This window comes from Anolis carolinensis, chromosome 1 (genome assembly GCF_035594765.1).
Source record: "Anolis carolinensis isolate JA03-04 chromosome 1, rAnoCar3.1.pri, whole genome shotgun sequence".
NCBI classification, from domain to species: Eukaryota; Metazoa; Chordata; class Lepidosauria; order Squamata; family Dactyloidae; genus Anolis; species Anolis carolinensis.
Window position 1 is genome coordinate 61,362,324 of NC_085841.1, and position 25,784 is coordinate 61,388,107.

At 39.9% G+C, this 25,784-nt stretch overlaps 1 protein-coding gene across 2 annotated transcripts in view; it reads right to left on the minus strand.

Moving 5' to 3' along the window:
• The window catches only part of slc35f3 (solute carrier family 35 member F3), a 146,659-nt gene that overhangs the window by 59,462 nt on the left and 61,413 nt on the right, over positions 1 to 25,784 (minus strand). Inside the window, exon 1 of one of the 2 annotated variants that reach the window (XM_016999219.2) lies at positions 3,110 to 3,421. The exons of the other annotated variant lie outside the window; for it this stretch is intronic. Coding sequence (XP_016854708.1) covers positions 3,110 to 3,185 — 76 coding nt within the window. The 5' untranslated portion in view covers positions 3,186 to 3,421. Of the gene's footprint in view, positions 1 to 3,109; positions 3,422 to 25,784 lie in introns of those variants that run through there. 2 annotated transcript variants of the gene reach the window in all.

Sequence of the window (25,784 nt, forward strand, 5' to 3'; positions counted from 1 at the left end):
GAGGTTGTGAGGTATATTGGAAACTAAGCAAGGGAGGTTTATATATCTGTGGAAGGTCCAGGGTGGGAGAAAGGACTCTTGTCTGTTGGAGGCAAGTGTGAATGCTGCAATTAATCATCTTGATTAGCATTGAAAAACTTTGCAGCTTCAAAGCCTGGCTGATTCCTGCCTGGGGGAATCCTTTGTTGGGATGTTTAGCTGGCCCTGATTGTTTCATACCTGGAATTCCCGTTTTGAGAGTGTTGTACTTTATTTACTGTCCTGATTTTGGAGTTTTTTTAATACTGGTAGTCAGATTTTGTTCAATTTCATGGTTTTCTCCTTTCTGTTGAAATTGTCCAGCCTGTAGAAGAGGAGGCTGAGAGGAGACATGATGAGGGCCATTTATCAATATGTAAGGGGAAGTCATAAGGAACAGAGAGCAAACTGGTTTTCTGCTGCCCTGGAGAGTAGGATGTGGAACAATGCTTCAAACTACAGGAAAGGAAATTTCACCTGAACTTGAGGAAGAACTTCTTCACTGTGGGAGCTGTTCAGCAGTGGAACTCTCTGCCCTGGAATGTGGTGGAGGCTCCTTCTTTGGAGGCTTTTAAACATGAGCTGGATGGTCATCTGTCAGGGGTGCTTTGAATGTGATTTTTCTTCTTCTTGGCAGGGGGTTGGACTGGATGGCCTACGAGGTTCCAATTCTAGGATTGTATTATTCTATCAACACTTGTTCTGAGGTTGGGTCAAGGGACATTTTAAAGTGAGGTATCACCTCCACAAGCCTTCTAGAAAGTTTGATTATCTTTGATACCAAACACTCCTGAAGTCTCTTCTCCAGAGCACAGAACAATACACAGCTTGCAAGCCATGGGACAGGGTCCACAAACTGAGATGTGTGGGCCAGATGCAGCCTTCCAAGGTCATTTACTGACCTAAATCTGAGAGGACTGGAAAGCACAGGATAACAATAAACCTAATTAAGTTGACTTAACTTAAAAGAAGGTCCACACCTCCTATTGAAATACTGGTAACACCTCCGAACAAAGGATTCCCCCAGGCAGGAAGAAGCCATGACATGAAGCTGGCAAAGCCATTAATGCTAATCGAGGTGATTAATTAAAACATTCACACTGGCCTCCAACAGACAAAAGTTCCTTCTCCCACTCTGGACCTTCCACAGATATATAAACCTTCCTTGCATAGTTTTCCCAATAGACCTCACAACCTCTGAGGATTCCTGCCATAAAAGTGGGTGAAACATCAAGAGACAATACTTCTCAAACATGGCCATACTGCCCTGAAAACACACAACAACCCTGAAATACTGATAAAATTTATGTTGGTGAAAATTGTTCTTAATTTCAAATACTGTATTCTTCTCGTGGTTTTTTTTTTTTTTTTGCACTACACATAAGATATAGGAATTAATTCGTGTTTCTTTTCAAATTTAAGTCCACCCTGAGGGACTGTGAACTGGCCCTCTTCTTAAAAAGTTTGAGGACCCTGCCATAGGACCACCCTAGCTGTGTAAGGCACAAAAGGAGGCAGAATCCCACCAAAAGAGTAGCCGGCAAAACACCTCCCACAGAGGCAGGTGGACTTCAGCACCAAAGCAGCACCACCTCCTTTTCCCCATCACCCCAAGGCTCTGGGAAATAGTGTGGTCTTCAAAACAAACTTGTTTGTGAGGCAGAAAGTGAGGGATTCCTTCCTGGCCCCATCTGGAGGGAGGGAGGGAGGTGGCATCCTGCAAAACATCTCCTCCCGGGCAGGGAAATCCGCATTGGCGGAAGATCCCTTTCCTGGGACTCAAGTCAAGCGTGGCCTCATCGCTCCTGCTTGTCTCCATCAGGAAGGAGGGCGAGACTGCAGCAAAGGACAGAAAAACAGCAAACAAGAGGAGAAAACAAGAAACCGGCGGCTGCGGGCGCATCTACACTGCTGAAGCAATGCAGTTTGATGTGTTGTCGAAGGCTTTCATGGCCAGACTCACTGGGTTGCTGTGAGTTTTCTGGGCTGTATGGTCATGTTCCAGAAGCATTCTCTCCAGATGTTTCACCCACATCTATGGCAGGCATCCTCAGAGGTTGTGAGGTCTGTCGAAAACCAGGCATCTGTGGAAAATCCAGGGTGGGAGAAAGAACTCTTGTCTGTTGGAGACAAGTGTGAATGCTGCAATTAATCACCTTGATTAGCATTGAAGAGCCTTGTAGCTTCAAGGGCTGGCTGGACAATTTCAACAGAAAGGAAGAAACCATGAGAATGAACAAAATATGGCGACCAGTATTTTAAAATCTCTAAACTCAGGCCAGTAAACAAACAACAACACTCTGAAAACGGGAATTCCAGGCATGAAACAATCAGGGCCAGCTAACACCTCCCAACAAAGGATTCCCCCAGGCAGGAATCAGCCAGGCTTTGAAGCTTTTCAATGCTAATCAAGGTGATTAACTGCAGCATGCAAACATGCCTACAACAGACAAGAGTCCTTTCTCCCACCCTGAACCTTTCACAGATATGTAAGCCTCCCTTGACTAGTTTCCAACAGACCTCACAACCTCTGAGGATGCCTGCCATAGATGTGGGCGAAACGTCTGGAGAGAATACTTCTGGAACATGGCCACACAGCTCGAAAGACATACAACAACCCTGCAAGCCAATGCGGTTTGAGCCCTCTTGGCTCAATGCTATGGAATCATGAGAGTGAGTTTGATGAAGCACCAGCACTCTCTGGCAGAGAGGTCTTACAAAACTACAACTCCCGGGTCTCTACAGCACAGAGCAATGAAAGTGGGGTCCAGGTGCCTTCATTCTACAGCTGGTCAGCGCTGACATAGAGCAGGCATGGGTAAACTCCGGCTCTCCAGGTGTTTTGGACTCCAGCTCCCACAATTCCTAACAGCCTACCGGCTGTTAGGAATTGTGGGAGCTGGAGTCCAAAACACCTGGAGGGCGGGAGTTTGCCCATGCCTGGCATAGAGCCACGACAGCTCAAAGTGGGGCCAAACTGCACTCATTCTCCAGAGTAGATGATGGGAGCTGGCCGCCTTCTTCCATCACTTGGAGACAGAGTAGAGCTGCCTCCCCGAGAAAGAGGCCCGGGATGCTCTCCGCGCCTTACCTTCCACTTTGGTGAGGGTGAGCACGGGGCTGTTGCAGGCGCTGAGCGGGGCGACCCTGGCCGAGTGCTTCTTCATGGTGAGCCCCTCCTGCTCCTCCTCCTCGTCCCCTTCTTCCCCCTCCTGCTCCTCTGCCGCCGGCCAGCGCCCCCCTCCCCGCCGGGCGCCTACATCCTGACGCCGACTGCGGATCCCTTCGCCTCGGCGGATCCCCGGCTCCCTTCTGCAGCCTCGTCCCTCCTGCAGCGTCTCCTTCGCCCCGCACGCGCCCCGCGCCTTGCTGCAAACACAACGTCACCGCACAGGCCACGCCCCCTCCCCTCCCCACCTACACTCTCCGCCCGCAGGCAAAACCCCAGGACCACTGGGCGCTTCCGATCCGAGGAGAGGCCTTTTGGGGTCTTGCCCTGTCCCCAGGTCCTTCGGAGAAAGGACCCCTTCGCCCAGACACTGGAGAATGCATCATAGAATCCTAGAGTTGGAAGAGACCTCGTGGGCCATCCAGTCCAACCCCCTGCCAAGAAGCAGGAAAACCGCATTCAAAGCATCTCTGACAGAGAGCCATCCAGCCTCTGTTTAAAAGCCTTCAAAAACGGAGACAGTCTGGGGGATAGAGTTCCACTGCTTCACAGCTCTCACAGTGAGGACGTTTTTCCTCATGTTCAGGTGGAATCTCCTTTCTTGTAGTTTGAAGCTGTTGTTCTGCACCCTAGTCTCCAGGGCAGCAGAAAACAAGCTTGCTTCCTCCTCCCTATGACTTCCCTCACATATTTATACATGGCCATCATCATGTCTCCTCTCAGCCTTCTCTTCTGCAGGCTAAACATGCCGTTCTTTAAGCCGCTCCTCACAGGGCTTGTTTTCCATACCCTTGATCATTATAGTTGCCCTCCTCTGGACACTTTCCAGCTTGTCAACATCTCCCTTCAACTGTGGTGCCCAGAATTGGACACATGAAATCAGAGGAGTTGTAATTTTACAAGGCAACTACTGCAGGCTGGAGAATTGGTCAAGCACTGGCAAAATATAATATAACTGCATGATGAAAAAGCTAGATGGTGAAATAGAATCATATAATCGTAGAGTTGGAAGAGACCTCACGGGTAATCCAGTACAACCCCCTGCAAGAAGCAGGAAAATCTCATTCAAAGCACCCCTGACAGATGGCCACCTAGCCTCTGCTTAAAAGCTTTCAAAGAAGGAGCCTCCAGCACAGTCCAGGGCAGAGAGTTTCACTGCCGAACAGCCCTCACAGTGAGGAAGCTCTTCCTGATGTTCAGATGGAATCTCCTTTCCTGTAGTTTGAAGCTGTTGTTCTGCACCCTAGTCTCCAGGGCAGCAGAAAGCAAGCTTGCTCCCTCCTCCCTTTGACTTCCCCTCACATATTGATACATGGTCTTCATCATGTCTCCTCTCTGCCTTCCCTTCTGCAGGTTAAACATGCCCAGCTCCTTAAGCCGCTCCTCATAGGGCTTGTTCTCCAGTTTGACAGTGCTTGAACTCACAGTGGGGATCAAGCATTTTCTGGCAACAGATGTTCATGGAGGAGATCCATAAACCATGGCTTCTACTTGGGTGGTAGATACCTATATGTCTATGCATCTACACCAGGCTTAGACAAACTTCATCCCTCCAAGTGTTTTGGACTTCAGCTCCCACAATTCCTAGCAGCCTGTAGGCTGTTAGGAATTGTGGGAGTTGAAGTCCAAAACACCCAGAGAGGTGAAGTTTGCCCATACCTGATATACAGTATTAATGCAAATTAGAGACCACTAGGTCTAAGGGGTCCCTGGTGGTGACGCAGTGTGTTAAAGCGCTGAGTTGCTGAACTTGCAGACTGAAAGGTCCCAGGTTCAAATCCCGGGAGCAGAATGAGCGCCCGCTGTTAGCCCCAGCTCCTGCCAACCTAGCAGTTCGAAAACATGCAAATGTGAGTAGATCAATAGGTACCGCTCCGGCGGGAAGGTAACGGCGCTCCATGCAGTCATGCTGGCCACATGACCTTGGAGGTGTCTACGGACAACGCCAGCTCTTTGGCTTAGAAATGGAGATGAGCACCAACCCCCAGAGTCGGTCTTAACGTCAGGGGAAAACCTTAACCTAGAGACCCCTATAAACTGACTTGGCTCAGTACTATGGAATCCGGGGAGTTTAGTTTTACAAACTCTTTAGCCACCAAACTACAAATCCCATAATTCCACAGCATCAAGTCACAGCGCTTAAAGTGGTGTCAATCTGTACTGATTCTGCAGTACAGACATACCCTACTTCATAGAGAAAGGTAAGGTACAAGATTATACCGAAAAACTACAAGCCTGTACATATGATATTAACCTCATAGTTAACATCAAGCTGGAAGTCTCTTCCCAGGTAAAATTAGGAAGACCTAGCAGTCTCTGCTGCCTTACTGTTTCAATGTTAAGACTTACGGAAATCATATATTAGGTCAATATCAGTCGCTGCTGAGATATTTGCTAGCTACTTAAGTGTTTGACTTATCTCTGAAAGTACAAAAATTGTTCCTTTTATTTGCACAACCAGTTTTTAAGTGGTCTACTCTAATTTTCAAATGAAGCTATCATAACATTTAAGAACATAAGATGTTTAATTAAGAGTTTTCCAGTATATTACTTAGGCTGCATCTACACTGTAGAAATAATGCAGTTTGATACCACTTGGCTCAACAACACTATGGAATTATTTCTATAGTGTAGACACACCTATAGCTATTGCCCAAGTAGACTTTGTGTCTCATGGATCTCTTCCATGAAATCTGTTGCCAGAAACACTTGATCCCCATGGTAAGATACCATGAAAATGTTTGGGACACATGGTCCTTCCACACAGCCATATAACCCAGAATATCAAGGCAGAAAATCCCACAATATCTGCTCTGAACTGGGTTATCTAAATCCACACTACCATATATTCCAGTTCAAAGCAGAAAATGTGGGATTTTATTCAGCTGTGTGGATGGGGCCACTGAAACCAATCAGTCATGTTGATAAAAACAAATGCATTGTTTTTCTTAATATGACTGACATTCCACTGTAAAGGGTTTCAGCAGAAGCATACAATTCCCTTGGAAATGTGTATTTTAATTATTGGTAGTTTAAGGCAATTTTAATATCGTTAAGTGTGTAGATCATTTAATTAAAATTAAAAATAACTTTCCATATGTTGGATCAATTTTTAAACGTACTTTAATTTTTTGCAAGATTTTTTTGTAATTCCTTTCTTTACACATCCAAATCAGAACACAAAAAATACTTTGACATTGCTTTACATCTGCAATGGAGGAGTTTAAACTATATTAAAGAAATTTGGCAGTGGTTCTGTTTGCATTCAAGGTCATTCTTTCTACATAAATGAAAAATCCAGAAAGATAGCTTTTCTCAGTAGCTTCCAGTTAATAGAAATTTGCTAGTGCCATTCCTTTGTGCTTCTCTACATCTGTCACCTCTCTCCCTAGTGATCGGGTATTCAGAACAGCATCTGAAAAGCTAAACGTTAACAAAATAGCAAAAGAATTAAGCGGCGTTTCAATCGACATGCCAGAAAGGTTGGATTTAGTCAGAAAGAGGAATATTATTGCGGAGCGTTTTTTTTTTATGTACGCAGCAGATGCATTTGTTACCATTATGGGGTCACTGTGTTCACAACTGTGAAATATGAACAGCAGTCCGGATCTTTGTGTAGATATAAATGAAACTTTCAAAGGAATATGTGGAGGAAAGGAATCTGGCTCCTTTCTAGGAAAAGTCAATTTAAGAGGACAGACAACAGGCATCGAGACAACTAGAGCTAAGGGCCCTTTCACAAAGCCATATAACTTAGAATATCAAGGCAGAAAATTCCACAATATCTGCTTTGAACTGGGTTATCTGAGTCCACACTGCCTTATATTCCAGGTCAAAGCAGATAATGTGAGATTTTATTCAGCTGTGTAGAAGGAGCCTTAAATTCTGACATTTGAATTTTAACAGCCTTATTATTAAGCTCCTAGGAGTTTACATACTACAATGGGATGTACTAGCATCAAAGATGGTTCCATAAAAGAAGAAATGGGGAAGCATGGAAGCTTGAAGGAGGATCTCTCTCTCTCTCTCTCTCTCTCTCTCTCTCTCTCATTCTCTACATGTGTGTGTGTGTGTGTGTGTGTATATATATATATAGAGAGAGTGTGTTGACCTTCCATATTCACAAACTCTGTATCTATAGATTCAACCATCTGCGGTTTGAAAATGCCCCTCCTGCCCCCAAATCCAAAAAGCAAAACTTCATTTTGCTATTTTGCTTTTGGAATGATATCACTTTGAACTTTCAGGCCCCTTCTACACTGTCCTTAATATATGCCAGGATCTAATCCCAGGTTATCTACTTTAAACTGAATTATGAGAGTCTCAACTGCCATATAACCTGGGATAAGAAGATAATGTGGGATCAGATTCTGGGATGTAGGGCAGTGTAGAAGGGACGGGACCCTAGTGAGATTGCCTTACAAATTATGAAGACAGATGTATTATAATTTCGAATACTATCTCTTCAGCTCAATAATGGTTTATATCTCGTGCTATGCATACCAAAGGTCCCAGCCCTCATGTTGTAGGCAATATTGTACTACCATTTATCAGAGGGCCCTTCTCCACTGCCACATAATCCAGAATATCAAGGCAGACAATCCACATTATCTGCTTTAAACTGGATTATCTGAGTCTACACTGTCATATACTCCAGTTCAAAGCAGATAATCTGTGTAGAAGGGGCCTTAGCAATCTCTCAACTATGTACCAGGGCACAAAAGCATGCCATGAGAAAAGAAGGCTGTAATTCTTAGTCTTGCACTTTTCTAGTTGAAAATTAAAAATATTTAGATTGTATGAGTGAAGTCCACTTCTGAGTTAGAAAACAAGCATGGTTTAGGCAGGAGAAGCTTGGAAGTGATACACTGGTCTAAGTGTGGCTAGCATATGTAGGAAGAGTCTCCTTTCATCACTATTTTCTTCGTTTCCTTGTTCTTTTCAAAGGGATAGTCAAGTACCACAGTGATTCATGATTAATCTTTTTGTCTCTGCTGGACAGGAGAAGTAACAAGTGTTTCCCAGTCCATGTTCATATTTAGGCTTAATTATGATAATTACTGTACTTCGGAAACACTCCCATTCTTTTGTTCAAACAACATTATATCTGAGTGTATTCTGCCTACAAATATTGTCATCGCCATGAAATTATGTATTAATTTTGTATTATTATTAAAATGAAAGCTAAAATACTAATGCAAAAATATTATCTAAAATATTGTTATTAGGTAAACGATTCTGAAAATGTATCCTTTAATAATCACAAGTATGCATATTAGAAACCCGATATCAGTAAATGATATATTAATATAGCTATTCTTCTATTTCTTAATGGGTGCACTGACAAAAAGGCAGCCTGTGAAAGCTGCCAGTAATTCACACTTAATGAAAACTGAAGACAATGCTATCAGTTCTCAATGTCTTTTCATATTCATATATTTGTTTCATACACAGTATTTTGTATATGAGTGATGTTCACTGTAATAATCTTACAGTTGCAACAGTACAAGGTAGTCTCAGCAGAAAAACTTCAAAAGGAAAAGTTTAAATTCTGCCTCTGATACTGCAACTGCATGACTTTTGGAATTTGATATCATCAAATTACATGCTAGAACTTAAACTGAATTGCTATTCATCACTACACTACAGTCACTGAATCAACCGCCAAATGGCTAATTAACACTTTATATGTTGCACTGAATAGGTCTATTTTAATTGGTGGTTTTAAGCCTACATTTTTTCTATGTTATTTAAAACACTTAAACAACAGACACCTATAAAGTAGCTAGAAAAATATTCTACAAACTGCAAGGAGTATTTTAGTTGCAAAACTGGAAATCTGCATATTTATCTGCTAAACTAAGCAAAACCTGAATACTTCATAACCATAGTGTTACCAGAACAAGAGCAATGTACAGGGGATTGGAAGGAAATAGTTTTCAAAGACATATACAGTAGTCCACTTTTGTAAGGGTTATGGCAAAGTTCTGCTCAGAGATTATCTTGTAAATCAGCCAAGCACACAAATGTAGTCCAGAGGCAATCCTAGGTCAACACATTCATCAATCAGTCAAGCAAGTAGGAGGCAAGAGGATAAATCATAAGCCCACTCCAATATTCTGAAGTCAGGATATCTCACCAACATCATTTCCAAGTATAGTTCATGATCCAAAATCCAAGCTACAGCCCATCTTTCAAGAATCAAGAACACAGACCATCAAGCTGCAGCTCCTAATACCAACGTTGCTACCAATAACTAGCTATTCCAAGCTTCAGCTATTTATGCAGATCTCTCCTGCTGATCCTCTTCTTAGCCAAATGACTTGATCTCACACTTGAATCCTATCTGTTCTTAACTGTAGCCTGTCTGGAATATTTACTTCCTGGTCTTCCATCTCAAGGCCTGATCTTGCCCTTGCTCTGTGCCCAGAGGAGTGATAAGTTTTTCATTGTCCACTTGGGGTTGCTGCTGTTCCTGTTCTGAAGTGGTAGCTTCTTCACTGTCTGGCTGTGCATGCTGCTGCTCTGTATGAGCCCAACGCGAATGCTGGGAGAAGTAATCCTTCACCCATATCTTCATTGTCAGCACTAGCCATGACAGGTTTGGGGTGCAAGGTCCACACAGAAGTGGAGAAAACACAAAAATGAAATCCACAAAAACTATTATTTTTACCTGAACAAACACTTATCTGGGCATTTCTATTTAATCTGGCATGACTTTGTAGAATTGTTTCAGAAGACCTAGGAATGCCTAGATATAGTTTTGGTTGCATATAGGGCACCATAGAGGCAGTGGCAAATACAGTAATTTGCTAATAATCAAATCTGCAAATGCTTAACTGCAAATGTGGAGGAATGGCTGTAAATGGAAATGCACTTTGTACTAAGAAATGAATAGTGACTATCCATAGAGCATATAAAAAGTACAAGCATGCAGAATTCTGAAATCAAGCCAGCTACTGTAGTTCCAAACTAATCCACTATGCATAGCATCAAATGTCTTTCTCTTCCCACTTGCCACTGTTTTCTATCATTAGGAATACTAATTTTTAGACATTAACTTCTCATTCCTTCCCCACGTTTTGTCACAGCTTTCTAGTCTCTTGTTCATACAACCATAGAATCATAGCACTGGAAGAGATTACAAAGGCCAGCCAATCCAGATCCCTGTCAAGTGGGAACACACAATCAAAGAACTCCCAATAGATGGCCATCCAGCCTGTGCTTAAAAATTTCCAGAGAACGAGATTCCACCATACTCGGAGCAGCATATTCCATTGCCAAACAGCTCTTACTGTCAGGACATTATTCATAATGTTTAAATGGTATTTCATTTCCTGTAGTTTGAATCCATTGTTTCATGTCAGTCTTTGCAGCAGCGGAAAATAAGCTTGCTCCATCATATGACATCCTGTCAATACTTAAACATGGTTATCATGTCACATCTTAACCTTAATAATAATAATAATAATAATTTTATTCTTATATCCCGCCCCATCTCCCCGGAGGGACTCGGGGCGGCTTACATGGGGCCATGCCCAGACACGACAGCACAAATCAGATAAAACATTAAACCGAGCAGTAAAACTTCAACATGATTAAAAACAGTCATAAAAGTCAATATACACAATAATATTAAGATCCCGATTTGGGTCAAAAGATCCAGGCCAAGGTGCAAAGCAATATCAAGTTATCAGGGAGGGATAATTATGCAGCAGGTGTAATACTTAAAGTGCTGAATGAATCCTAAAAACCTTCTTTTCTGCAGACTAAATATATGCAGCTCCCTGAACCACTTTTATTAAATTGCTTTTCTCTGGTCACCTTCCAGTTTCTTAATCTCCTTCTTGAACTGTGGTGCCCAGAACTGGACATAGTATTCCAGACAAGGCCTGACGAAAGCTGAATACTCCTAGACCATGGCCATACAACCCGGAAAACATACAACAACCCTGTGATCCCGGCCAGGAAAGCCTTCGACAACACAGAAAGCTGAGTCAGTTGGCTTCCCAGGATTTAGGCACTATTCTCCTACTGAGACAGCCTAGAATTGCATTGAATCATACCTGAAATCATAGTTCTGTAAAAAGTAATGCACACAATCTTATATTAGACATCAAAATTCTATCACTCACAAGTCAAAAACTTGTCATATGTACAGGGATGAAGGCATTAAAGCTTTGGGAAGACATGAATCACACAGACAGTATAATTTTTCCTGTGTCTCCTTCGTGCATGACTCAGTAAGAAACATAGAATTGCAGTAGCAACTGCATTAGCTCTGACTGAATGCTTGCAGAATACCTTAGCACCATGATGCTTCAAAATATTAACTTATTATATAAAATCACTTTAAGAATTTGCACCAGCAAAATGGTCAACAAGCATATTATTTAAAGATCAATCTGTAGAATCAATTCTCTTCTAGCCATTCAGGAAAATGCATACACACAAGACATCTGTGGGTGTAGAAATTTCAGGTATGAATTTGCTTCAGCACTGACAAAAAATCAATACTAGTCAATTGAAAATCCAGCTTGGTGTTTTTTCAGCATAAAAATTTACTTAGGTATTAGAACATATTGTAAATGATGGTTTCCTTAGCACTGTCAGAATGGGTAAAATTTAATTTAAATCATTAACCAAATATTCAAACAGAGGAGAGAACTAAGAAAGAAAACAGATTATAACATTCACAAAATGTTTCAGTAAGCTTTTATCTTCTATAAAAAGCTATTGTGAAGCAGCATATACAGATGAGCAGTCATACTACATTTTTATGGCACAATAAAATATGTTTATGTCAGAACATAGAAATATCTATTACAAAATCCGTATTTTCTCATTCTTGGACTCTTTAATTACAATACGCTATTCCCCTCTGCATCTGCAATCAAATTGCTAATTTAATTAAAATATTATCTTTATGAATTTCTATTTCCTCCAGCGTGACTCTATGGTCAATTTTCTCCTGTCATACTGGAGGATATAGATATTTCTAGAGAAAACACTTCTACTAACTCTACGTCCTCTAATGCAATTCTATAATCAGCTTCTAGTAGAAGTTGATCATAGCTTTGTGCTAGAAGACCTAGAAATTTATAAAGAGGTGTTCTCTCAGAAAAAAAACGTTGAAATTTCTTATTTGCGGTTCTTTCAGTTTTCATGGGAGCCTTGTGCCCCTAACCACAGAGAATTTCCAGTTAGCTGTCTATGGCAAAAGCATTGCTTTGAGGGATCAAACAGACCAGTGGCATCACTAAAGTTGGTGTCAACCAGTGCAGGGAAGGGAGATAGCACTTAGTTGCCAGGAGCTCACAAAGCTCTGGTCTTTTTGGAAATCAGTCTGCCTCACCATCCTGGGGAGCCAACAGTGGTCTGCTGCCTTCTTTTCCCTTGAGCAGCAATGCCACGAGTTGGTTAGATGCTACCACTGCAGACAGGCAGGCAGACAGATGAGGTGCCTATCCCAGATAGAAGTTCTCTTTCTCAACCCAATAGCAGGAAACCCACTACTGGTGGCATTTGTTTGAAAAATGGCGAAACACTGGCCCAAGCCCTGGGAATGCAGGAGGAAAATGGGTGAGGGGGGTTAGGCTTGCTGGTGTGAGAGAAGGAAGGGGGAAAGAGAGAAGGGGGAGACTTTTCTACTACTTGCTATTGCCACCTGGAGTGAGAGGAAGGCCAAGAAGGGTGTCCCTTCTGGATGGGACAGTCATTTTGATGCCACCCAGTGTAGTTGGCACCACCTGCATGCTCCTAGTGATCCTGTTGAACCCAATCAAGATTGCATTACCTGAATTCACATGTTCTTTAGTTTATGTGAATTCAGGCATTTGCATTACATGCAAGAAAGAAGCTTGTGTTTAATAGAAAACTAATGTATTGTAACCTAATCTAATCACAGTATCAATACCATTAATTGCTACCATATTAATGTTCACAATTGTCTGAGGAATACAGCATTATCCATTGACAGAATAGTCCTGTTTTATTTATTTGTTCTCACTTTGTTTTGTTAAATTATTTTTAAGAGATGATTTTAATTTCTTGATAAAAAGATAATGAGTGATATCCTGTTTATGTTTTATTTACACGTAAGTTCTTTTATGCATATCATTGTACTGTGATTACTTAACAGTTGCCTACTTAAGAGTTCTGCAAATACAACTCTTGCATTTCCACTTGTGTGTCCTTGGATGGTATATAATAAAGTTAATAATTAATTTTTTAAAAAAAGATTGCATTACCTATGGTCTGGAGGCTCAATACAACACCAAAGTATTAACTGTGCTCAAGTCCCCTTGAATTCCCTCTCCAATATAGCAAGGAAGAACAACTTGTATCAGGGCTTTGAGCAGGAAGCAAAGAGAGAGCTCTCCACCTCTCCCTTTGTGTTCCTTATAAACCCCTGGTTTTTTCCCCTCACTAGGAGTAAGGAGATAAAAAACTGAGCAAGGAATGCTAGGATGGCCATACATGAATGGTGTTAGTATGCACACATATTTATCCTTATGAATAAGTGCTGCCTCTAAAGTCCATGTTAGCATTACCACTAGGTCATTGTGTTGAAAATGCTGTCCACCTTTGAAATTAAGCATGATTAACATTGTAACAAGTATTTTTAACCCTAGTAACAAAATTATCATCTCCCTCTGCTATATAGAAACAAAAATCTGGCGGTAGTCAGGAATACATATTTTTGTGCATGAGGTTTACGAGCTGCCTTCAAAACATAACTAAGAGTCCTTCTTTGGTTCAGAATTCTTTAATTCTGGAATTCCCACATTCTGGAACTGAAGTATGAATACTAATAACAGTCAGACTTCTTCAAGTGCGGGCCATGATTCCCCATCCCCAACTCCACCATATTTTCTTCGTACTGAAAATCTTTTCTAAACCATTGCCTAGTGCTTGGGAAAGTATCAACTTTTTGATAGAATCCTATGTGGAGGATCCTTTGGAAACAACCATAGTCCATGTATGTATGTATGTATGTATGTATGTATGTATGTATGTCTGTCTGTCTGTCTGTCTGTCTGTCTGTCTGTCTATCTATCAATCTATCTATCTATCTATCTATCTCTCTCTCTCTCTCTCTCAATGGGTGAGGAATAGAACCAGGGAGAAAAGCAAGCTATTAATTGTGACTGCTATGTCTGTATGCTCATTATAAACATATGTGCATTTACAAAAAACTTATTAGACCAGTTTCTTTGCTGTGAATGAAGAATTAATCATGTTAATCATGATTCCCTGATGTGTTTTTAAAAGGAGAAAGTTTGAATGAGTTTTCTTGAGGGAATTTCAATTAAGAATATACTATACTTCTCACAAACAAATGCAGTACAAAATATAACGGGAATTATGCAGAACAAATTATGTGTACTGGATGCGTATACATGCATTATAATTTTTATTATCTTTTGTTGTAATAAAAGATCAGGTCTGATTAAAACAAAACAAAAAAAGCCCAACTGAAGTAGATACCTTTTACACATGAGAATTCCCCATGTATCACAATTGCTCTGTATAGCCAGACTGATTAAAAAGACTAGAAAAATCCCCAGATTTTGTTCCTGTTTTTTCTTATTTTGTTAGAAAATCCATATATATTTTGTTTATCCCAGAATATTTTCTGTCAGCTCATGGTATGACTACAGATATTTTATACCCGCTCACCAGGTCAGGTTATTTTAACGCACTATAAAATTAGAAAGAACAAAATCTGGAATTTTTCAATCTAAATGCACTCACATATATGTAATTTTGCTACTGTAGTGCTTTGTTGGTCTTTTTATTTCCACAAAAAGATACACTTAGGAGGGAATAATGAAATAGCTGCCTAGGATCTCTTGACTGGCAATATCAGCGATCATCAATCTGGAAGGAACCTAGTTTCTTCTCCATCAGTGAAAATGATTTCAGTTGTCAATGATTTCAATCATAGTTTTGCTGGCTTATTGATTCACTAGCAGACAAAAATGAAATGAACTGGGGAGAGGTTTATTTGGTACTGGCTTCAGATACATTATCAAATACTATTGTTGATTCTAATCACTGGGGAAATAAAGTCTTGGAAAAGAAAATCACCTACAGAAAATTCTCTGAGATTGAATTTAGAAGCAGAAATGATTCTACCCTTTAGAAATTAATCTGGTCCTGTCAACTCAAGGAATTACTGGATTCAGAAACCCGGGAAGAATTACGATGAATCAAAATGGGTGACAAATGTGAGCAGATTTGGCTTGTTTTAACCTTCATTTGCACTAGGTAAGAATAATGTGTCCTGGCAGATGCCATTGAACTGCGGCGGCTTGTGACATATATCCTTTAGGGCTATGGGATTTAGGAATCCAGCAACATCTAGTGACATGTACTGTGGCATTCCCACACATGGTTTCCACATTATATGTCATTCATAGTATCTTTTGAAGAGTGAAAGAATGTACGTTTTGTGGTTGATGAAAGTTTAGCTGTACAAACATGAAGTTCTTGCATTAGTAGGACTTTGCTAAAGAGAAAGATGAAGATAAAGAAGAATTTGCATGGTAGCCCAGTTGCTACTGCAGTGATAACAAAGCAGAAACCAATTTCATTTGTTGACAATGGTGAAATGAAGTATACTTACACAAGATGAGGAAAAATGGTTATGATACTGGATATATTTTTGGCCAGAGGAAGAGTGCCCATTTCTTTTTGCACATTTCCAAAAAGCATGGAAAGATATAATTTCAGTTCTGATCAGGGCTACCAAATATCATTCTGAACTGCCAGAAGAAAGGGACTGCACTGACATTTTGTACTCTACTTCTTCCGCTTTTGGTTCTCTCCTTAATCCCCTCTCTTTCCTTCCCCCCTTTCTTGCTAGATCCTGGTGACTACCTACTACTTAGACTACTATATAACTTCATGAATTAGAATAACTTAGTACTTAACTAGCCAGAGGGAACTTAGAATGATAAAAAATTATATAGCAAATAATCTATCATTTGCTTTATTATTTATCATCCATGATTCTAGGAGCCACAGTGGTGCCATAGGTTAAACTTGTGAACTGCTGACCTGAAGGTTGGGTTGCTGATCTTAAGGTTGCTGGTTTGAATCTACAAGGTTGGAGTGAGCTAATGTCTATCAGCTCTAGCTTGTGGGGACATGAGAGAAGCCTCCCAGTAACACATTCGGCGTCCCTTGGGCAACGTCTCTGCAGACGGCCAATTCTCTCACACCAGACACTTCTGACATGATTTAAAAACATCCATGACTCTTAACTTTACTGTTTCTTCAACACATACATACTAGTTCTTGTCTCCTCATGGCTTGTCCCTTATCATCTTATGCAGCTACTTAATCACATCATTATTTCTCCAGCCTCTTTAAAATGCATAGTGGTTCAATAAGCCATCTAATTAATTGCTGTAAAAATGTGGGGACCATGCTCTTTTTTACTAGTTCAGTTTTACCAGCTGAAATGTAATTTCAGAGAATGATCCACTGACTTAATCAGCAAAGCTTTCTTTCCAACTCCCTGACGGTTAAAAAAAGAGCAGCATAAAGAAGCTTTAATTAGGCTGATCCCTGATCTGTAGTAACTCAGATGCTATTTTGTTTCTTTAGCCCAGTCTATTTCTTGCTAAATGCAATAAGCAATTAATTGGCTCTTCTCTCAAAACATCATTTTGTTCTTTATTTTCATTGGTGTGCTTTGGCACACCATTGGTATACTATCATTCAAAGTATATCTCACAAACCTGAAGCCTATCCATGCCTGCTCTTCATATCAAGGCACACTCAGGAGATTTTTAATTTTTAAAAAAATATTTTTTATTAAATACACAAACAGAAATTGGGGAGAAAGAATACAGAAAGTATTTTTGTCACTTAAAAACTAGTTACAAATAAACAGGGAAGGGAATAATTAGGAAAGAATAAATTAAACTTTAATTAAACTCTCTTTACCATGTTTTTTTTTTCAAATGAACATTTTTCTAATGTGGGGGTTAAAGTAGTCTCTGAAACATGTCCAATCCATTTTTTTTAATTGGATTAGCCTGGTAGCTCTTTAGATGATATGATAATGTATCCATGTTCATAATATCCATGGTTTTTTTAATCCAGTCTTCAATGTTGGGAATTTCTTTGGCTATTCTAGATATTATTATCTTTCCTATACAGATCTTCTGTATAGCCTTGCCAACTTCTCTTGATCTCTTCAGCTTCTGTTAGGTACTTGCCATCTTTGTTTTTGATCATGCCCATTTTTGCCTGAAATTTACCTCTGATGTTTCTAATTTTCTGGAAGAGGTCTCTTGTCCTTCCTATTCTATTGTCTTCTTCCACTTCCATGCATTGCTCTAATATATCATATATGGTTATTGTGGCTTTCTATGGGTGAGCAGATGGCAACTGGTAGATGGCATATGCTCTGTATCTCAAAAAATAAAGTTGATAGGGGGAAACTGTCACAGACAGAACGCCACCAAATAAGGTTCAACACAGTTTATTAAAGTTACAGAACCAAAAATGCCCGTAAAAAACAAAGGGCTAGGCAAACACTTGCCTTCAATGTGAAAAGATACTAAAAACGGTTCAAAAGATAAACCGGATTAAACAGGAGTTTAATCCGGGTTAAATAAAAAATGCTTACTTCAGCCTGGCACTTTAAACAAACAAAAGTTGGTAAACAAAGATTCAATGAAACACAAATAACTGGCAGCAGATTCTTCTCTGCTACTCAAAAGCTACAATTTAGTAACTAAGTTGTTACTCCTCCGTGCAACGAGCGAACTTCGGGTCCAAACACATCAATCAGGGTAGCAGTGGTCAGCAGGGTCCCAATCCGGTCCAAGGTCGAAAGCCAGGTACAGACGTCTTTAGTTCACCAGTTCCACCGATAGCCACAGAAGGGATAGTCCGAGGTCGTAGTCAGTCAGTCCAGCGTCAGTCCAGAGTAGGCAATTAATGTCCGTCAAAAAGACGACGGAGGTCCAAGCTATCAAGATTAAACACAAGTTGCACAGGAAAAGCCCACACAGTTCCTCCCGCCGTCTATGCCCAGTGTCCTTGGTAACTTACGTATTCAGCAAACGAATCACACCCGTCTTCAGGAAATTCCCCAACAAGAGCCCAAGCGTTCGTCCAGATTACCTTGCCCAACGCAATTAGCCATTGATTCTAAACCCCATTTTATGCCAGTTCATAACTCCTCATCACTATCAGCTGCTATCCTAATTCCAGGTGCCTCATCATCATCATCCTCATCAGAGCTAACACACCTTTGACTACGCCCCACAGCATCCCCAGCTGTGGATCCCGTTCCATCCCTCCAGCCCATCCACGGGTCCGATCCTGCAACCCGCCAGTCGCCTCCCATGCTATCATTGCCGGTGACACCCAAATCCTCCCTCACACGAGTCCATTCCATGTCATCCTCCTCTGAGCTAACCATCTCTTCCTCCATTCCCTCGGTAAAACCCTCAAAGGAGTCTTCGTCTGTTGGTTCTGCAAATAAGTCTCGGAGCCGTTTCCTTTCGTGCTCCTCAAGAGAGTCTGACTCTCGAGGAGTCTTACGACCTCGTCTCCCAGTATCGGAGCCATAAGGCTCAACCATAACAGAAACTGATGCCATTTTTGGAATCAGCCAGTCAAATATGCCCACAAATAAGGTGAGCATTTGAGGCACTAAAATATATCTTAGCCTGTGTTACTATCAGGACTATATTTAATTTATGAATATGTTTATTAATTTGGTGGTACAGCTATACATATGTTTACTGGATGAATAGTGTTCTTATGCTTTTAACCTGCTGATAATGCTTGATTTAGTAGAGGCTTGCATGGCAGGTTCTCATTAGTTTAGAAATGCCCATCTTTGTTTAGCAGATTTATGAGACAGCTGTGGGAATGGGCAGCAGTCCCAAGGCTGTTCCCCTCAAAGGAATGGTTAAAGGGGTGGGATAGGGGTTGTTTTGATTAATAGGCCAATGGAGAAAAAGCTCACAAAGGAGCTACTGAATGCTGCACTTGGACAAATAGGGTGAAAGCCTGTGTATTATTTGAGCTGTGTTGCCTATAAATATATGGTGCTGGTAATACTCATCAGATCTAACAGCATCTATGGTATAGCTGGGTTCTTGGTTATATTAAATAAAACTTTAATATAAAACTGAACTTGGTAAGCCTGTACCTAATAATCAGGAGAAAGGTGAAATATACATGCTTAATAATAATAATAATAATAATAATAATAATAATAATAATAATAATAGTGTGGTTTTCTGGCATTGTATATTTCTGCTCCTTCTGTGACTGTTCATTTGTATTTTGATTCTGTAGCCCACTTGTTGATGGATGTCCAGAATCAGCAGTATCCACCGTGGTCCTTTTTATCCTGGGTGACGACTAAGCCAGTATAGACTTTGTTTTGGTTTGATTCTCCATAATGCTAATGGGTTAGGTGCTCTTAGTTCTATATCTGCCTAGAAGATCAGGGGGCAGAGGACTCTTACAAGTAAAACAAGCAGAGAGATAGTTTAAGCAAGGGCAACAGATGAAAGACTATGGGCAATGAAGACAAAAATAAAGAAAAACAACTAATTGATTCACGTTTCTTGACCTTCCAAGGGTTGAAGAAAGTCAATGTACTTCATTAAAAGTATGTCACTGATCCTCTGAAATGTACTTCAGAGTAATTAATAAATCAATAATTTGGCTAGTGGCCTCACTGTTAAGGTCTATTGACTAACACAGTGCTTAAGCTCATTCCTTGGAAAGAAGTTAACAGAGCTGATGTCTTTTAACTATTTGTACAACTTTAATTATTACTTTAAACATCTACATAGATTATGATTCTCATTATGGTATTCAGGTGTTCTCTTTATACTGTGGAAAGAAGGCATGAAAACTAAACTAAGTTGTGCCAGGTAAAAGGAGGACAAGACAGCAGTCCTGAAATCAGGAACACTTGTTCAAAAGCTCAGGAGCCCACACTGGCTCTGAATCAGCTTGGTAAATACAAGGCATTGTGTATGTCAAATCCAAGCATAATGATGGATGGAGTAAGCACAATACTATACACAGTCTTATTCACTGAAACAGAACTGGCAACTTCTCCACTTTGCTTTCTTTTTAAAAGTATGTTGAAATACAGTGGTCTTTTGTCCAATCTAAAGCAAACTAGTCAGCTCAGCATACAAAGATCTTATAGCATCTTTGAGACTGAGAGAAAGAAGTTGATAGCATAAGGCTTTGCAGACTTAAGTCTGCCACATTAGACGAATGGAGTGAAATGCCTAGGTTTGAGTGAATAGCCATAGGAATGGGAATTGTGTGGGTATGGTGATAAGGTAACAAGATGGTCACTGTGGAACAAAGATATTTCCTAATGGTGAATAGATAACCATATGGATTGTGGGGGGAAAAGTTATTGGAATGTAGTGTGATGCAGGATCGGACTCAGAAAGATGTGTTAAACTGGGATGTTAACTAGTGTTATAATAGATGTAGTATGTTAAGAAACCATTTTCTCTTCAAGCCACTGTTGATGGACTAGAGTTTGTTGAATATACTCCAGTTTTGCTCTTTGTAGTATTTTTTGTTGTAGTTCAGGGATTGCTGTTCTGAGGCCTGAGGTAGAATGCCCAGGAAGACTGAAGTGTTTTGCAACTGGTTTTTGTGTATTCCCATACCTAATGTCTGACTAGATCAGGATATACCAAGCTTGGTAAGGAATATTATCAAACAGAAAATGGGGTCCATAAAGCTGAGATAGGGAGTAAACAATTCTTAGATAATAGAACCTTATCATTTTGTATGAATTGCTTACCTTACTTATTGCCAGGAAATGTATGATATTACCAAGAGTTATCTCTTTGGAAAGAAATATTACGCGTAATACAGTTAATATACTCCATACCTGTTTCAGGTCACCCTAGGCCATTCACAAGTTTGTTTCTTGATAGCCTACATATATAGGATATCTTTCCATCACCTGAATCAAGGATCCCTCATTTCATGACAGTGTTTGGTCATTTTTGCCTAGCTATTCTTGCTGCCTCACCACACTAGAGCATGAATCCACTTTAAATCCCGCTCCCTAAAGTGGATTTTAAGTGGATCCAAGCTCTAGTGTGATGAGGTCCTTGGATTAACATATTGATGTGGTATGTTTTGATGAGTTTCAAGGACATGTATATAATTCAGATGGACTATTGAAAGCTTTCATTAAAATATGATTCAGTTCTTTCTATTAGCTAAATACTGTGTCTCATTGTAAATCAGCAAGCATAGCCGATCACTGCAGAAGACGTCATTTGGAATTTTGGAGGAGTGTTTAACAAGATGATTTCACTGAACTGCAGCAAATGACTGCAATTATGCATGATGTATGAAATTCAATTTAGTATCCTATGACTAGTCAGAAAATTATGCAGGCAGACATCATTAATGTCAGGCAAAGAGTTAAAAGAGCAATACACTTACATTGCTCAGTGAAATGAGAAATATAATTTTCTTTAACCAATATAGAGGTCACAGTAAGGGGATAATTTTATGCAGAAACGATCAGAAACAAGAGAATTTGTCTTCCTGGAAATATCAATATGGAGATTTTGAATAAACATACATTCTTTTTGGGTCATTTTCTCTATCTCTGAAACAACATAATGTCATCACTGTGATGCCTCATGGGCCTTGTAGTCCCGTTCCTAGTGTCACTGTGGCAGATGAGGATGAAAACATGGGGTTTTCTCTGGATCAACAACAGCCGGACTCCTTCAAAATGCCTGATGTTGATATTCTTGCCCAAAAGCCAATTAAAACCGACCTTGAACAGCTCTCACCTCCCTTCGCTAGGAGACATTCCTTTACTGCAGACAGGGGAGTTAAAGAGCGGGTTCGCAGGAGTTTAGAATTGCTGCCAAACAAGACACTGATTAGCCATGTTTCCCCTGGGAAAATCCAGAGAGTCTCACATCTGCAAAGTTAGGTTTCGTTCCCTGTTCTCTAGGGAAAGAGGACGCTGAACACCTGTTTGGCGGGAAAACGAGACCCCAATATAGGTGCCTGGCACGTTAGAATTGTTGCGGAGTCAACTGAGCAGCTCGAGAAGCAACATCGTGTTTCCAGCCTTGTGTGGACTTCGCAAAGTCCGCAACCCCAGTTCCTTGCTTCACGGATCAAGTATTCACGATTGATCTAGCCTTGTTTTTTAGCCACGGACCTTGTTCTTAGAATCTCTGTTTCGCCTTGTTCCTAGTCACTGACCTTGTTTAATGATTCAAGTTTGTTTCCAGCCTTGTTCTCAAGCTACCTTGGACTTCAAAGACTCTGGGCGCTTTCCCCACACTATTGCTTGGCAATAGTGTGTGTTTCGGTTATTGGATTTAAAACTTTGAACTCTAATATCAAGTATTGGACAATACATTTCTGGACTTTATTTGACCTCATTTGATAGGTCAGCTTCTGAACTATATTCTTCACTTGTTTTTATTACTTTTATATATTTACTTAATAAGGATATTAGATAGATATTGGCCTCTGCGTCTGGTTCTTGGTGCTCCGCTGCCTAGGGTCTGACAATCACAGCCTATCCAATAGATTTAATATCATCCTTTAAATTTTGTAACTGCTTATTTTTATTTTAAAATTAAACTAGAAAAATATAGAAATCTATTAGGAATTTCTGCCCCCTGCAACCATACTATGTAACTGATATGCAACACACTTTACTTGTGTGAATTCTAATGCACTTAAGGTTGGTTTTGATAGACTATTCTTGCTGCTGCATAGAAAAAGACAATTAGGTATAAAAAGCATCACAGGCTGTTTGACTCTTGACATTCAAGGGTTCCTTCTTTGCAAAACAACATCTACACAGTCCTTATATAGCTACAAAAAGTTTTAAAATAAAAGTTACTTAATCTCAAACATTTTGAGACAATTTGTAGCCTTGTACTACCATACGGGAACTGCAAGGGAAACTTAGAATCACAGAATAATAGAGTTGGAAGAGACCACATGGGCCATCTAGCCCAATCCCCTGCCGTGCAGGAATACACTTCAATGATTAATAATCACAGGGTTCTTCACTTTCATTGGGGAAAAAACCAAAACAAATCTAGTTCTTTTAAAAATTTAGATGAGGTAAAATGTACAGTCACAGTTCTGTCCTTATGCTGAGTAAGAAATTAACTTAGTCCCACAATATTATTTATTATATTATTATTTAGCCAATGAATTAAGTCACACCAAAGATTTAAATGTTTCTTCTCTCTGCTCCTGGAAAGTAATCTTCCTTGATTGTTTTGAAGTCACTGTTTCCATCCTTCTTTGTAGGAACTGATATTTGCTCCATTAAATAAACTCAAGAAAGCAGTGCAGCTGTAAAGATGGAGGAGGAGGAAGAGGAGGAGAAAGAAGAAGAAGAGGAGGAAGAAGAAGTTGATTTTTGGTTTCTCACCTGTCTTCACAGCTCAAGGTGGGGTTGTGCATTTATACCTCTCCTCCTATAATCGTAACAGAAACATTATAGTCTGAAGTCTTATTCCCCCCCCCCCCCCGCCCCCAAATGGCAAGTTGTACTTCCATCTAATGCTGATGACATCCATTTTTATTACATCCATATTGTATGGTGGAGGTTTGTGGCTGAGAATGAATTATGCCAGCCCTTGTATCCCAACATCATTACCCCTATTTTGTTAAGGGAGGTTAGAGTGTTCTATGACGGTATTCTCGTAAATAATATATATAGTTCAAAAATGTGTAGATCAGAATTCAAGAACTGGAAAACATCATACTTTAAAAATAATCTGGATAAGAAAATGGTTACCTTGCAGTTTAAATTCATACCCCTTTCCCCAGGGATTGGCTTGGCTGGCTACCACTTTGGCATCATTCCTTTCCAATGATGTGGATGTAAGATATTAAAAGTAAAATCATTATGTATCTCCATATCTCACCTTGATTCCTCTAATAAACCTTGTTTTAACTTGTCCTCAACCTCAGAAAAAGTAAAATCATAGCCCACTACTCATTTTTTTAAAATAATGAGGACCAATGTTTCTATTTTTAAGTGTTTTAATGCTAACTACATTAACACTATAGATTTGGGGTAGATAATTACTTCAAGATATTCTTTAGGATGGTTATGTGAGGATTTGGAGCTACCTTAGCCTTTCAGGATGCAATTTTAGGAACAAAGCTTAAAAATTAATTTTTAAATGCAGCCTGATAGCAACACATTACTGAAAGTACTGTATCATTTTACTTTTTACCAGCCCCTGATGACTTACAGCAATAAAAAATGTTTTCTAGCAACATTTCCTATTTCTTCACTTTTCCTATATTTCTCTCCCTGTCAGCCATGACCTAGAATAGATGTGTTAAATACCAGTAGTATTGGAAACTTTGGTTATTTGTATGGCATCAGGTATTTTGTATGCCCACTTTCCATTCATGGGCATTATAACAATGTAGTGATTGTGAAATACCCTACTTTGAAAATGACTTGCACATTAGCGTCTTTTAATATTTACTCCTTAAACCACTCCTTATCTCTTGAGGAAATATGTAGCTATAATTGTTTGTTGTTAAGAAGAACATCAATTGCCTAGAATATGAATATTTATTTTAAGCAGTTCAACATTGGCTCTGTTGATTTCTGTGATTGTTATAAAACAGATGCATATCAATATTCCATGAAACACTATAACAGTCACTTTTAGTCTTGATCAAGAGTGAAAAGCAGGGTATAGCAACAACAACATCTAATTCAATATTCTGCCAAAGTGAAAAACAGAACAAAGTTTCAGTTGTTTAGAAGACACAATATTAAAACATCACAAAACAATAGGAAGCAAATACTTTGTCGAAGGCTTTCACGGCAGGTATCACTAGGGTGTTGTGTGGTACCATCGGATCCTCTGAAGATGTCAGGCACAAATGCAGGTGAAACATCAGGAGAAAATGCTGCTAGAACACAGCCATACAGCCCAGAAACCACACAACACCCCAAAGCAAATATACAATATGAAATACAGTATGACCTCTGTATCTGCTGGATATATGTTCCAAGATACACACACATCGCAAAATACTTGAAACTGTGGATAGTAGTAAATCAAGGTAGGACCTAGAGAAGTACACAAACACTCCCAGAGGGATTTTTTGAGAGAGAAAAAGTATGAAAAATACATTGTTTAGAAAGCGAATTCTTATGGTGCCATCTTGTGTTCAAAGTCAATGTGCTAGTTTCCTGTGTTCTGAGTAACTGTATTCTTCTCCTTAGTCTATCTTTCAGGCAGGCTTGCTATCCAGTCTTCCAGGCTAAAAGACAGGTTAGCACTGCACAGTCTCTATCACTATCTAGCCAAAAGGGGAACCAGGAATCTGAAAAAGTAACAAGGTGGCAAAAGCCTGATATATGTATAATGTCATTTGTATTGGTTTAAAGATAACCAGACACAAAATAAGGATGTTTCAAAAAGATGGACCGAATTTGAAATTGCTTTCACCCTTGAATGAAAACTCCTGGATACTGCAGACTACGGAAAAAAATGCATCCTTGAGCAAATGAAGCCAGAACTTTCTCTAGAAGCCA